Below are 15,708 nucleotides of genomic sequence, written 5' to 3'. Positions count from 1 at the left end.
GATAGAAACAGGTATGATACCTTTTAAAGTTTCTGTTCATATATGATGATCAAGCCAATTCACAGCTGGTTGGGTATTAATTCTCCTGTCACAAGAGTCACCTCAAGTCACATAGCATTAGGTAGACATGCATAGTCCTCTTACAAAAAAAGAAGCAAATATTTGGAGAGCAATAACACAGTCTACCACAAGTAATATTATAAGTGAAAAGAGTTATAAATACAGCAGAGATTAAGAAGATAATACAATCAATAACTATGCCAATAAGCTTAAACCCTTAGATGACATGGAAAAAATTCTAGAACCTATTATTTTATTAAACTGACTCAAAGAGAAAGAAAATACTTGAATAGTTTCATAACTATTAAATAAATCAAAGTCGTATTTTACAATCTTCACACAAGGAAAATACCTAGCCCAGATGGTTTTGCTATTCTGTTCTGTTTTGTTTTGCTTGGTTTTTGTTTTTTGGAGATGGAGTCTTGTTATGTTGCTCAGGCTAGTCTTGAATTCCTTGCTTCAAGTGATCCTTCTGCTTGAGCCTGTCAAGTAGTTGAGATTATAGGTGTGAGCCACTAAACCCAGTTCCGGACAGTTTTATTGGTGAATTCTACTGATGCTTGAAAGGAGAATCACTCCAATCTTATTAAAATTCTTCCAGAGGATACACAAAGAGGGAATACTCCTTATATCACTTTATGAGCCTTGAAACCCAAACAGATCAAGACAGAATGAGAAAAGAAAATCACAAGTCCATGTTTTTCATAAACACAAATACAAAAATCCTACATAGAATATAACATAGACACAGAATACAGAGTCGACAATAGCATATAAAATTGAGACTTTGTGGTCCAGTTATTTATCCTAGGAATGCAAGGATAAGTAGTTTAATATAAACTCTATAAATATAATCTATCATATTAACATATTAAAGGGAGAAATTGTGTGATGATTTCAATAGATGTAGAAGTAAATTAAATTAAAATTCATTCAAGATTTTTAAATTTTATTCAACTAGGAATAAAAGGTACCTTCCTTACCCTGATAAAGGAGATTTACAAAATGCCTACAAAAATATCATTCTGTTTTATCATAAAATACACAAAAATAATTCTAATTTCCCTTTTTGAATATCGGGAGCATCAAGAATGCCTACTATAACCATTTCCAACAACACTGAACTAGAACAATGCATTGCCTTCTCCCCCAAACCAGTGTAACTTTTTTTTTTTTTTTTTGAGACAGGGTCTGGCTCTGTCATCCAGGCTGGAGTGCAGTGGTGTGATCTCAGCTCATTGTAAGCTATATCTCCCGGGTTCACACCATTCTCCTGCCTCAGCCTCCCAAGTAGCTGGGACTACAGGCACCCACCACCATGCCCAGCTAATTTTTTGTATTTTTAGTAGAGATGGGGTTTCACCATGTTAGCCAGGATGGTCTCAATCTCCTGACCTCGTGATCTGACTGCCTTAGCCTCCCAAAGTGCTGGGATTACAGGCATGAGCCACCGCATCTGGCCAAACCAGTGTAACACTTTAAGATAGATAAAAAGCAATAAGGGTTGGGTGTAGGAAAGGGGAAAACTGGCATTATTTTCAGATAATGATTGTTTACATACAAAATCCAAAAGAATCAATAAATAAATTACTACAAACAAGAGTTTAGCATTGTGGCTGGATACAATATCAACGTACAAAAATCAAATTTATTTCTATACCATCATCAAAAAATTAGAAAGCATATTTTTAAAGGACATCACTTATAATAGCAACAAAAACTACAAAGTATCTAGGAATAAACTCCCCAAAAGATGTGCAAGATCTGGACAAAGAGAATGAACCCAAATTAAAGCATTAATGAAGACCTGATAAAAAGAAAGTTATCCCTTGCTTATGGAATGGAAGACTCAGAATCATAAAATGTCAATTCTCTCAAAATTTATATATTACTTATTATTCAATGCAATGCCAACAGGTTTTTGTTATTGTTACTGCTGCGTGTTGCGTGTGTGTGTGTGCAACTTGTTTGTGTGTGCAACTTGAGATGCTTGCCTTAAAATATGGTAAAACTAAAGACCAAGCATAGCCAAAAAAAAAGATGGATGAAGAATAAAAGGGAGATTTTGCACTACTAAATATCAAGACTTTTTATAAAGCTATGGTAATTAAATATTGTGGTATTGACATCAAGATAGACAAATATTCCAGTGGAATAGAATAGATAGATCAGAAATAGACCCATAAGTAACTGGAATGTTGATATGTAACAAAGTTGGGAAAGGTGGGGCTAGTCAATAAACAAAGCTGGGGGAAAATAAAGGTCATTTGTATGTAAAAAGTAAAATGGGATCCCTACCTCACACTATGTACAAAAGTAAATTCCAGAGGGAATAAGGATTTATAGATTTTTAGGAGTAAGAGTAAGTGAACATATATTAGGTAGGGGGAAAATAAAAACAGGATAAATATTAATAAATTCAAAGTTAAGAACGTCTATCAAAATAGAAAGTGAAAAGACACCAATGGAAGGATAAATTTGCAACACATATAACTGACAAAGAATCAGTGCCCCAAGTTTATGAATAATGTAACAAACAATCCACTAAAACAACAGTAAAAGACTCAAACTGACTGTTATATAAAGAGCCAAAGATGGCCTCTGTATCTGGGTCCCCGGGTTGTTTATTTCTTCACAGAAAGCTGGTATCTATTATCTCAAAAGTCTTTCAGCACCTAATTCAAATGTTTATACATCCAGGCATTTTAGATATAACCCAACGAAGCAGATTTTTAGGCATTTAGAGCTGCTTGCCTGCTTTGTACACCTCATGAAACTGTGCCCAACATCTGTTAGTCATAGAAAAGATAAATCCATGGTTCATGAAGACTCCAATTTACTGCTGCCCTTGGGAGCTTTCTGAAACAGAGACTTCCCACAGGCCGCTGAACAACATCACCTGGACATGGTAAGGCCACTCCCTTCTGGAAGTTTCCTTCTCTCCTCCCTTTTTGGATGGTTTCTCTCCACCCCCAATCTCTGGATCTTCTCATGCTGCGAGGGACTTCCCTTAAATGCAAACCTGTCAAAGCTCACACAAATAAAGCTTGAGTGTGCTAATGCCACCTCTTGGTCATATATTTTTTTCTTGCTCAGTCCTAAAATCCCTCAAATGCCCTACACTGACATTTCACCGAAGAGAAACTACAGATGGACAACACACATCTAAAAGAGATGCTTAACCTCAATAAGGCCAGTTTGAGACCATGCATTAGCAAAAACCAAGAAATCTGAGGTGTTAGAGAAGATGTACATGCTGGTAGGAGTATAAACTGGTACAACCACTTTGGATAAAAATTTGGTACTATCATATAAAGTGGAATACTGGCATTCCAAAATCCTATCAATTTTATTCCTAGGTAAACACACCCAAGAGACATTTTTGCACGAGGCACCAGAAAGCAATGCTGATTTCCAACACTGTTGGAAATAGCAAGATACTGGAAATTGCACAAAGATTTGGCAGCTGGAGAATGGATAAATTATGGTACATAATGGATTTTTATGTAGCAGTGAAAATGAACAAAATGTAACTTCAGTCAACAAAGATGAATCTTAGTAACATGTTTGTAAAGAAAAATGTACCAGGCCCAGGACTCTAGATGAAAGTTTGGAAACATACACAAAACTAAAAAAGTAAAAATACATTGCTTAGTAATATATATAAATGCGAAAAATAATAGTTGTGTAAACACAAATTCAGGATGGGGGTTACTTCTGATGGAGAGGCAGTGGCAGAAGATGGGGACCACTTAAAAGTTGATGAAAGTTAATTGATAATATTTTAGTTCTTAGCATGTCAAGTTAAAGAAGGTGTTCATTATATTATTTTAAAAATGAATTAGTTTAATTTAATTTAAACGATCCATTCAAGGTCTACTGGTTATAACGTATTATTGGCTAATTCTGTGGTCTATTTTTAAAAAGAGGATTGTACCTACGTATCTTCTCAGGCCTTCCGGCCCAACCATGTTATAAATGACTAAGAAGGAGTTCAATCAAGGCCATGGGCAAAAATGCAGCATCCTAAACCCATGTACCTACTCCCCACCCTACCCAAAACAGCTGCATTAACACAACGTAAAAAACCAAGGAAGACTTAGCAACAAAAACCTTGATTTCCTAGAGCGCAAACAAAAGAGGGTAGAATCACGTGGTTCTTCCTCCCACGCCCGGCGCGCCAATGATGTCACCAATCTGCGACCACACCATTGATTCCCGACTGAAGGTAGAGAGGGCTACGTGGTGGGGGAGGGCGGGGGGAGGGTATCGGCCGCACTGGCAGCCTCCGGGTGTTCGGCCGTGTCCGGAGGAAGTACAAGACCCGGTAAGAGGCTCTGTCCTTCTCGGCCACACCTTCCTGGGCTGGAACGCCCGGCGCGTGCGGCCTCTCCAGTCTCTGGCGTTGATGTTAGAGGAAGCGCGGGGGCGCCCCGGCGGGGCACTGAGAGTGGCCTCAGGGCTGGGTGGGGACGCGGCTGGTAGGGGCATAGTGGCCGGTCTCGGCAACTTTCCAGGAGGCGGACGCCCAGGGCCGGTGTACTTTTGTGCGTGTGTGTGCGCCCGTGTGTTCGCCTGTGTGTGCGCGGGTGTGGGCGGCAGAGGCTGCGCACGGATGCTCCGGCGCTCGTGCCAGCCGGAGCCCAACAGCTGGGTACCAAAGGCCCTTGTTTCCCTCTCGCTGACTCCCCCGCCTCGGAGACTGACTGGAGAGCGAGGCTCCTGGGACTCGCCCCGGTAGGCGCTTTGCTGCGCCTTCTCCCACAAACTGCATTAGGACCGGCCCTTTATCCCAGAGATAACATCGCCGCCCTGGCGTGCCTTCCACAGGGAAGGCGTAGGAGGCCACTGTGGAGAGCCCACTGCGGGGTCACGGCCGCCGCACTCAGCCTGTTTGGCGCAGGAGGCCTAGTTGCGTCACCTCCCCTTCCTTCTCTGTTTAGCTTGATTTGGGGGCCCCACTAGAGGGTAATCCGGCCCCAGGTGTTTCGTGTTGGTGTCAGAGTTTGGGAAACTTGCCTTCCAAAAAGGGATACCTGTCATTGGATTTTGAATGTTGTGTGGAGGAGCCCAAGCATGCAGTTAACGGAGGGAGCAGAGTCTAGGCTGCTACGGGAGGAGACTTGCAAACAGAGGCCTACATAGTGTCTTCTTGCTAGCGAGGGAAGCAGGATTGCTAGAGCGGGTCATTGGGAGCAGAGAAGGCAAGGGCGTCAAACTGTCAGCAGTTGTGATGCCAACTTCTTTTTCTACCAGAGAAGCCTTGTTTCCCATCTTTTTAAAGATCTTGAAATATCTTGTTCGTTATTTACAAACAGTTAGTGCTTGCTATATGGGAAGCAGGGAAATAGAGTGGAAAGCAGACATGAACTTTGGAGTCAGGTCTGCCACTTAGCAGCTGTTTGACATTGAATGAGTTATTTAACCTCTCCATTCCTACTTGGGCTTATCTACAAAATGAGGATAATTATATCTACCTTGCCCTGGGTGTCAGAATTCGAAGTGTCTAGCTATTATTAGTAAGGGCCCAGTACCCAGGCGCTTGGACTTCCTCCCTTGCTGAAGGTTTCCTATTGGTACAGCTGCTTGAGAAGCAGGATAACTTTTTGCTATTTTAGATGTTTGCTATACTGCCAGATATGATACGTAGACTTGGGGGTGGTGGTGGGGGGGAATCTCAAAATCTGTAATCTCTCTGCTGTAAAATCTCTCTGCATTAAGTTCTAGAACTGCAAAGAGGTGAAAATCTCACTTTAGGCTGGGAGCAGTGGCTCATGCCTGTAATCCCAGCACTTTGGGAGGCTGAGGTAGGTGAATCACGTGAGGTCAGGAGTTCAAGACCAGCCTAGCCAACATGGTGAAACCCCGTCTCTACTAAAAATACAAAAATTAGCCCATTATGGTGGTGCACATCTGTGATCCCAGTACTCGGGAGACTGAGGCAGGAGAATCGCTCGAACCCCGGAGGTAGAGGTTGCAGTGAGCTGAGATCCCGCTATTGCACTCCAGCCTGGGTAATGAGAGCGAAACTCTGTCACAAAATAAAAACAAAACTCACTGTATTAATTATAGCTTCTCATTTTATTTTATTTTATATTATTTCTCATTTTATCCCAAGTAGCTGGCATCACAGATGTGCACCACCATGCCTGGCTAATTTTTTTTTCTTTTTTTGAGAAGGAGTCTCACTCCATCCTGCAGGCTGGAGTGCAGTGGCGCGATCTCAGCTCACTGCAAACTCTACCTCCCGGGTTCAAGTGATTCTCCCTCCTCAGCCTCCCGAGTAGCTGGGATTACAGGAGCATGCCACCACGCCTGGCTAATTTTTGCATTTTTAGTAAGACAGGGTTTCACCATGTTGGCCAGGCTGGTCTCGAACTCCTGACCTCAGGTGATCCACCTGTCTCGGCCTCTGAAAGTGCTGGGATTACAGGTATGAGCCAATGTGCCTGGCCCATGCCCGGCTAATTTTTGTATTTTTAGTAGAGACGGTGTTTCACCATGTTGGCTGGGCTGGTCTCGAACTCCTGACCTCAAGTGATCTGCCCACCTCGGCCTCCCAGAGTGCTGGGATTACAGGCATGAGCCACCGCAACTGGCCTTTCGCTTCTCTTTATATAGCACTTGCTGTGTACCTGACACTGTGTCAAGCACTTTACATATACTAACTTATTTCATCCCTCCAGCAACCTAGTGCACTAAATATTATCCCCATTTTACAGATGGAGAAGTGAATCTTGGCTAAGGTCCTGACACTAGTTAACGACAGAGCTGGAACTGGAAGCCAGCTATGTGGTTTGAGTCTTGCTCTTTCTCAGTGACTAGTATCCCAGCAATGTAAACCTAGTGTGGTGGGGGAAAGGAGGCCCAGAGTTTAGTGGGCCAGCTAGGCTGCAAGAGTAACATCTCAAATTGTCCAATGATACATTACTTTTTATTTTACATTTTTTACTCAGTGTTGTCCAGATATGAACCAAGGTTTGGCCTTTTCACCCAGAGAAAAAGGAAAGGCTCATGGGCACACAGTGCTGGGATCATGGGTACAAAGTAGGTATTCGGAAAATGCTTGTGGAAAAAAGAAATCCTGAGGCATTGTTATTTCTGCCAGAAGGAGGCCCAGTGCTTATGACACAAAGGCTCCTTAAGCCAGCTAATTTTATACTATAACACTGTAATATGAGCATTTTTCTGATTCTTGGATTTAAAGATTTGAAGCTGTGTTTCAGACCAAGATTGGTAGTATTATCTGTGACCAACTGATTAGAGTTCTCAGACATGTGAACAACAGAATCTGAGCTTTTGGGCTTCTGTAGTAATCTCTTGAGATAGAGCAATTTGTTTTGCTATAACATCTGTTAGACTTGGACCTTAATGGGTACAACTGCTTGAGTTTTCTGGAGAGCACTGGATGGTTGTTTCATATCAGGGATAAAGAGTTTAAAATATTATATTTGTCTCAAAATTAAATATTTGGGAAAGACCTGTGATTGATGTGCATTCATTGTAGGAATAGTACACTAGTTTCAAACAGATGATATTCCTGGTATTTTTGATGAGCTATTCTGTGTCTTAAAGATATTTAAAGATGACTTATGGTTGCACAGTGAACTATTAGGAACATACAAAATTTATATAAGCCATCCATATAGACTGCGACTTACACACACACTTCTCAGTTTCTCCATCCAAGGAGGTCTAGTTGCTGCTTCTATACCCTCTGGTTACCTTGAAGCTACCTATTTCACCATATTTATCAGACTTAATAGGTGAGACCCTCTGACATCAGCCTCCCTTTCCTTCTGTACCACCCCTTGCCACATGCACACAGAATGAAGCTCTTCTCCAAAAGGACTGTATATTAATCTACTTGCAAGTGGCACAAACCCAATGTAAATTAACTTAAGCAAAAGCAGTTTTTTTCCTCCCTTTGATTATTTAACTAGAAAGTCCAAAGGCAATCTTCAGGCATGGCTGGATCCTGGGTCTAAAATGATGTCATGAGGGCTTTCTTGGTCCTTCCTTTTTCCACTCCGTTTTGTTTATTGACCTCATCCTCTTTTGCTGCTTTCTTTTCTTTTCTTTTCTTTCTTTTTTTTTTTTTTAGATGGAGTCTTGCTTGTCTTTCTCTGTCGCCCAGGCTGGAGTGCAGTGGCACGATCTCGGCTCACGGCAATCTCCACCTCCCGGGTTCAAGTGATTCTCCTGCCTCAGCCTCCTGGGTAGCTAGGATTACAGGCACCCATCACTACCCCCAGCTAATTTTTGTATTTTTAGTAGAAACAGGGTTTCACTATGTTGGCCAGGCTGGTCTTGAACTTCTGACCTCAGGTGATCTGCCCACCTCAGCCTCCCAAAGTGCTGGGATTACAGGCATGAGCCACCGCGCCCGGCCTTCTTGCTGCTTTCTCTATGCATACTGAAAAAGCTCCCAGTCAGCAGTCCCAAGCCTATGACCTGATGGCTGTCTTTTAGCATTGTAACCTAACCATTGCTGACAAATAGGGAGACCACAATTGGAGAGGTCTGCATCATAGACTCACTCCTGGGATGAGAAAGTAAACTGCCCCTCCATAACCTTATGGGATGGGAAGTTCAGAGGTCCTAGGCAGGCAGAAACAGCACATGACTACTGCAGGGGTGTGTGTATGCACACGTGTTCTCACTTCTTTGGAGTCCTTCTAGAACCTTCCAACTGGAATGAATCCAGTGGGTTGTGTTTGTCCATCAAACTTAGACTCCCACTGTGGTATCCATTATGTGCTCTCAATCCTTTCTGTACCTTTGCATCTGCTGTTTGGGTTGCCCTTCCCCATTGCTTCATCTAGCTGATCCTTATAGATTCAGGTCATGCTTCTCCCAGAAGCCTTCATTGACACCTTCCTTAATGATCGAGGCATCCCTTCTCTCTGCTCCCATAAACAGCTGAGCACAACCCCCTTTTAGATTTTATTTCTGTTTGATAATTGTCTGTTTATTGGTCATTTCTCCACTAGACTGAGAGCCCGTTGAGGACAGAGTGCCCTTTGCTTTGTATTCCTTATCTCCTACCCTTAGCTAGCATTATTTGTCTTCATAGCACTCATAACTGACATTGTATATTTATTTCTTTATTGCCTATCTCTCCTCATTGACTGTCTCTCATTAGCTCCATGAGAACAATGTGGAAAGGAATTTTCTTTGTTATCAGAGCAAAACAAAACTACCTTGAGGCCTAGGACAGTGCCTCATACTGGCATATAGTATATGTTCAGTAAATGTTTATTAAATGAATGAATGGAAATCTTCCCACAGGAAAAAAACGCTGGCATTATGTTGATGAACATTCCAATCTGCATGATAGATACACTTCTCACTGTAAAGATCTGAAACTTGAGTACCGTGGCATCCCAGGAAGGCAGCACACCTCTACCCATATGTGTTTGAACCTGCAGAGGGCAGGCCCAGGGAGTCTCCAGCTGGAAATTCTACCCTGTGTGATGTTTCACTCCTCTCAAACCTTTCTGAACTTTGATGGGTTGTATATTAAGGCTTTCTCCATATTTTCAGGCCCTTTCCTTGGAGTATTTATTTTTAAAACATTTATTTAAGAACTTACAAGGTGACAGGCGCTGTTCTTAGTCCCTTATAAATAGGAACTCACTCTTGGACTGGAGTTTGGGGACCAAGGGTTGTCAACTTTAAAACTTTTTTCTTTTTAAATACCAAAACACTCAAGAACAGAAATAAGACTACTCTGCATCTAGTCCATCTCGCCCTCCATTAGAGCTATCTAACAGCCTGATATAGGTCTTGTCCCTGCCCTTTCCTCGAGTTTTTACAGCCATAGCTAGTAATTATACTGCATCTCATCGCCTTTGTTTGGTCTTTACCCAAATGCAGCCATGCTCTGCCGCAGGATATGTAGCAGAGCCAGGTGGGGAACCCGTGGCTCAGAGCCCACTCTGCTCTTCAGGACATGGGCTGCTCAAGTGTCTGTCTTCAGCCTTCCCCCAGGAAGGGCCTAAACCCACATCCTCAGGCCCCTGCAGAGCACATCCATCTTCCTGGTTACATGTTATGCCTTATCTGCGGGAACCCTAGCCATGCCACACCCACCCCTCAACACATGAAGAAAGGGAAAAAATACCTCTTTCTTTCTTTCAACAACAACAACAAAGTACTTTTCATACAAATAGAGACTTGAAATGACAGGGTTATTATTTAACCCTGCTCTTACTCCAAACATCCAAGCAGCAGTTTCAGTCTAGCTACAGTACTCTGTTGTAGGGCTTAGTCCTGATTTGCTTCCTAAAAAGTGAATACCAGTTTCCACTGCCATCAGCAATGCCTGAGTACTTACTGTGCCTCTCCCTCACCCTACCCTCCTCTCCAGAACTGAGTATTTTACTAAAAAGGGAAAATCTTAGCTAAATTTGAAATAGCATCTCATTTTAATTTGCATTTTTATTATAATTAAGTTTGAGCCCTTTTTACCCATACTTAGCCATTTTTATTTTTACTTTTTAAATTTTTGGTTAATGTTTTGTCTATTCACTTACTGCGTTTAAGTGATTTCTTAAATATACAAATATTCTAAAAAACATGAGTTTGTCCTCATAAAAAGCAAACAATTTTGTTTGCAGTGAATTTTTTTTAGTTTATTGTCATCTAATTTTGGCTTTATCATTAAAAATACAAATCTAATTTTCATTCTTTTGTAGACAAATTTTATCCTTTTTGATTTCTTTTGCTTGTGAGCATAAAACGGTTTTTTTCCTTATTCCGTGTTCTAGTTTTTTTTTTATGGCTTGCATTTTTACATATGACTTTTAAAAAGCTAGCATTCAGTTTTATTTCAGATTTTAACAAGATATTTGATGAAAATAGTATAATATTTTAAATAAAATCAGTTTTAATTAAAGGTCTGTTTTGTTTTAAGGATGTTTATATTACTGTACTTATGTTTTTTCTTTTTAAATAATTTATTAAAATAGTAAAAAGCTTGCTTGACAAAACTAAGATTCACATATATAGATAATCATAATTTTAGTATTCTTAGTGTTTCCATAAATTGCTGCATGAAAATATATTTATGTATGGCTGTCTGGTTTAAAGAGGCACTTGTGCCTGGCAACAGCTTTTCAGCATGTAGCCAAGATGAGGAATTCAGCCTCTTCCAGTTCCCCTTCCTCACTATTTCCGTAAGACTTTTTTCATGGGGGTATATCTATGTGTACCTCTGTGCACAGATTTTATGTGTACCTTTCAATGTATTTTAACAAAAATATATACCATTTAACTATCCAAATCAAGAAGTAAAACATTTTTCATTACCTCAGAAAGCACCCGCAAAGGCCAACACTATTGATGTCTGATATCTATCACTATAGATTAGATTAGTTTTGCTTGTTCTTAAATTTCATGTCAGTATGTGCTTTTGTGTGTGGCTTCTTTCAGTGAGGATCAACCGTGTTGCATGTGTCAGTATCCATTGTGTGAATATGCATCAAGTTATTTATTCATTTAGTTGATTGACATTTGGGTTGTTCTGATTTGGGGCTATTAAGAATAAAGCTCTATGAACAGTTTTTTTCGTTTTTTTTTTTTTTTTTTTTTTTTTTGAGGAGGAGTCTTACTCTGTCGCCCAGGCTGGAGTGCAGTGGTGCAGTCTCGGTTCACTGCAAGCTGCGCCTCCCAGGTTCACACCATTCTCCTGCCTCAGCCTCTGCAGTAGCTGGGACTACCAGCGCCCACCACCACACCCGGCTAACTTTTTATATTTTTAGTAGAGATGGGGTTTCACCGTGATAGCCAGGATGGTCTCGATCTCCTGACCTCATGATCTGCCCGCCTCGGCCTCCCAAAGTGCTGGGATTACAGGCGTAAGCCACTGCGCCTGGCCTCTATGAACAGTTTTTTTCCTGTCTTTTATTGTGGTAAAATACACAACATAAAATTTACCATCTTAAACCATATTTTTTTTTTTTTTTTTAAGACGGAGTCTCGCTCTGTTACCCAGGCTGGAGCGCAGTGGCACGATCTTGGCTCACTGCAACCTCTACCTCCCAGATTCAATTATCTGCCTTAGCCTCCCAAGTAGCTGGGATTACAGGCACCCACCACCATGCCTGGCTAATGTTTGTATTTTTAGTAGAGATGGGGTTTCACTACCTTGACTAGGCTGGTCTTGAACTCCTGACCTCGTGATCCACCCGCCTCGACCTCCCAAAGTGCTGGGATTACAGACATGAGCCACTGCACCCAGTCCTTAAACCATTTTTAAGTGTACAGTTCAGCAGTGTTAGGTATAGTCACATTGTAGGTATAGTCACATTGTTGTGCAACAAATCTCCAGAACTTTCTCATCTTGCAGATCTAAAACTATATGCATTAACAGCTCCTCTTTTCCCCCATCCTCCAGCTCCTGGTTCTATGAACATTCTTGTACAAATCTTTTTGTGGCCGTTTTTCTTGGGTAAGTACCCAGGAGTATAAATGCTGGGTTTAGCCTTAGAAGAAACTGCCTTACAGTTTTCTCAAATGGTTGTACCATTTTATGTTCCCACGGTATACAAAAATGCTAGTTTGCTCCATATCCTCACCAACATTAGGTATTGTGAGTCTTTTTTATTTTAGCCATTCTGTAGCCGTGAAGTGGCATCCCATTATGGTTTTATCACATATTCTAGTCAGTTATTTACATGACTGTTCCCATTACTAGACTGTGAGCTTCATAAAGGCAAGATTCATGCAGTAAGTAGTTGGTTTTTGTTGTTGTTGTTGTTGTTGTTGTTCTTACTAACCTTCCTCTTCTTATTTTGAGGGTGATACATGCCTTATTATTAAAAAGAACTTGAAAATTATAGAAAGCTATTAAAAAGTCAATAAAATCACAGGTTAGCCCACCTCTCAGACATCATCAGGAGTATTTTGGTCTTTCAGGCAGTGTTGTGTTGGTTCGTACAGATAGAGCAGTTCCCATGATGGTTGATTCAGCAACCCAGCAGTGTTCCAGCCCGCTGCCTTGCCGTCCTCTGGACATCACTTATTCCCAGCGAGGAGCCCTTTCTCTCAGACAGCCCCAGACAGATTGTTTTTGTGGTTTGCTGGTCACAAATGTTTCACATGTATCACTGACAAAAGAAGTGGAATCCTCAATACTGGATTAGATTAGATTAATTAACATCCTTCCTCTGGGGCTGGGGAGGGAACTTGGCCTTCTTAGGAAAGTGGACAGAATCACGGCACTCTCAGAAAGGGAGGCATGGTTCTAGCATAGGCCACTAGCACTATCTGCCTCATTTTTTTTTTTTAGATGGAATTTCACTCTGTCGCCCAGGCTGGAGTGCAGTGGCACAAACTCGACTCACTGCAACTTCTGCCTCCCGGGTTCAAGCGATCCTCCTGCCTCTGCCCCCCTAGTAGCTGGGATTACAGGTACCCACCACCATGCCCGGCTAATGTTTGTATTTTTAGTAGAGACGGGGTTTCACCGTGTTGGCCAGGCTGGCCTCAAACTCCAGACCTCAGGTGATCCACCTGCCTTGGCCTCCCAAAGTGCTGAGATTATAGGCATAAGCCACCGTGCCCAGCCTGTTTCTTGGTGTTTTTATTTAATTTTTTTACACTTAGTCTTTCAATACATTTGCAATTTGTTTTGGCTTATTAATATAAGGCTAGACCCTAGACTTTTTTTTTTTTTTTTTTCAAATAGCCATCCAGTTAGCCCAGCTCCATCTGTTGAATAACCCTTCTTCTCACTGCTGTTTTTGGTTCCTCCTCTTGCATTGGATTTCTGCACACACTAGGCTCTGTTTGGAGGGAGGTGGTTCTTTTCTGTTAGTCTGAAGCTCTACCCTTGCTTTATACCAGTGCTGCTTTGGTTTAATTAGCATAACTGTCTTCTTTTTTTAAAAAAACTGTTTTCTTTGTTCTTGTACTTGAACTTTATTTATTTATTCCCATCCAGTGACCTATCAATTGCATCTGAACTTTAGAGTAATCATTTTGTCAGGTATCCATTCCTTCCTGCCCCAACCTCATAGTATTTGCAGTAAATCGTTATTTAATTTGGTATTAATTAGCATTCATAAAGTATTCTGCCATCACATTTGAGACTGGTATGTCCTTCTATTTAAGACATATTCCTCAGCAGAGTTTGTACTTTTCCACATGTAAGTGCTTCACTTAGGGTTATTCCTAGATACTTCTTTTTTTTAATGTTTTATTTGCTACTGAGAATATGGTAATTTTCCCTGCATATAAAGAAGCTATTGTGTTTTATATATTTCTTTTATATTCAACCATATTCTTTGGTATTGGTTCTAAGAGTTTTTCATTTGATCCTCTTGGATCAACTAGGGTTATGATGATATCATCTGCAAATAATCTGTTTTTCTTTTTAATAGTTTATCTCTTATTTTTGTTTTGTAATGTAGAATATGTAAGAATTTCCATATATGTAAAATATATTAAATATATATAGTAAACATGTGTTAAATACCATATTTCTTTTAAGACCATTGAGCATAAGGACATGCTATTGATTTAATAACAGATTTGGGGGACACTGTATTAAATGTGTACTTATACTATAATTCATATTCCAATATCAGAAATGTTAGGATGTAAAAAGCAGTGCATCTTAGAATTAAGGAAAATAGCAATGGTAATGGTAGCCCGCCTTTTTGTTTCTCATTTGAGTGGTAGTGTCTAACTGTTCCATTCTACGTATGATATTGGCTGTTGATTTATGATAGATGGTCTTTATTATATTAAGTATCCTCTCACATCTTCCTGTTTGGAAGAGGTTTCATGTTGGTTTAATCAGCTTAGGAGGGAAAGGTGATCATTAGCGTCAATCACTTTCATGCAGAATCCCACCTCTGCCCACAATGCCTGCCTTCTTTGGACTTTGTTAAGGTAAGAATCTAGACTCTGGCATCAAAGATTGATATGCTAAGCAGAAGTTTTACTGCCCAGCAGAGAACCAGTTCAGTGCAAAAGTTAGGCTCTGAGATGTAAGTTTTGGGGGTGGCAATGAGGGATGAGGTAGGTTTTTAAAACTCACAGTCTCTGTCCCATATTAGGGAATCAAAGTCTCCAAATGCTACTTATTGGCCAGTGTTATCTGGACTAGGCACTGTCTAAGCAACAAGCAGGACAGGATGCTTGCAGGGGCTTTTGATAAGTTCTCTCTCACTGTGTCTATGAGTCAGGATAATAGTGCCCCAGTCATTGTTTTGGTAGAAGTCCAGTCCACTGGCTAGGCAGCCATGTTGGGATTCATCACTTTGTAGTTTTTAACTTTTCACTGTACTCCATATTGGGAACTTTAGCCCTCCTCTGAGATACCCATTATCCACTAGAACTCCAGACAAGTGCTGGAGAGGGCAGTGGGCCAGGTCAGGAAGACATAAGCCAGAGTTGAAGTACAACAGTGGAAAGAACAAAGTCTTTAGAGCAGTGCTTCTTAACCTTCGATTTGGGTACACAGATCTATCTGGGAGTCTGAAAGCTATGGACTGTCTCTTGAGGGAAATGCGCATGTTGAGTTTTTCAGTAAATATTTTTGAGTACGCTGAAAGCAAAACACTAGTATAACCCTAGCTTCTTGGAACTTGTAGTAAGAGAGACGGACATTTACCCAAAAAACCACATGAAAAAATG

At 40.9% G+C, this 15,708-nt stretch overlaps 1 protein-coding gene and 1 long non-coding RNA gene across 3 annotated transcripts in view; one reads left to right on the top strand and one right to left on the bottom strand.

The window, feature by feature from the left end:
• Positions 1-623: 623 nt before the first annotated feature.
• Positions 624-4,297, bottom strand: LOC126935381 (uncharacterized). The gene is made up of 2 exons (XR_007719235.1): positions 4,174-4,297; positions 624-704 (listed from the first exon to the last, which is right to left on the bottom strand). It is a non-coding gene; the product is annotated as an uncharacterized LOC126935381 (long non-coding RNA).
• The window catches only part of ADAR (adenosine deaminase RNA specific), a 46,735-nt gene continuing 35,255 nt past the window's right edge, over positions 4,229-15,708 (top strand). For both annotated transcript variants that reach the window (XM_050752435.1, XM_050752426.1), the window contains exon 1: positions 4,229-4,387. In XM_050752435.1, the coding sequence (XP_050608392.1) occupies positions 4,244-4,387 (144 nt within the window). In that variant the 5' untranslated portion in view covers positions 4,229-4,243. The remainder of the gene's footprint in view (positions 4,388-15,708) is intronic.

Source organism: Macaca thibetana, chromosome 1 (genome assembly GCF_024542745.1).
Source record: "Macaca thibetana thibetana isolate TM-01 chromosome 1, ASM2454274v1, whole genome shotgun sequence".
NCBI lineage: Eukaryota > Metazoa > Chordata > Mammalia > Primates > Cercopithecidae > Macaca > Macaca thibetana.
This window is presented reverse-complemented; position numbering and strand designations above follow the sequence as displayed.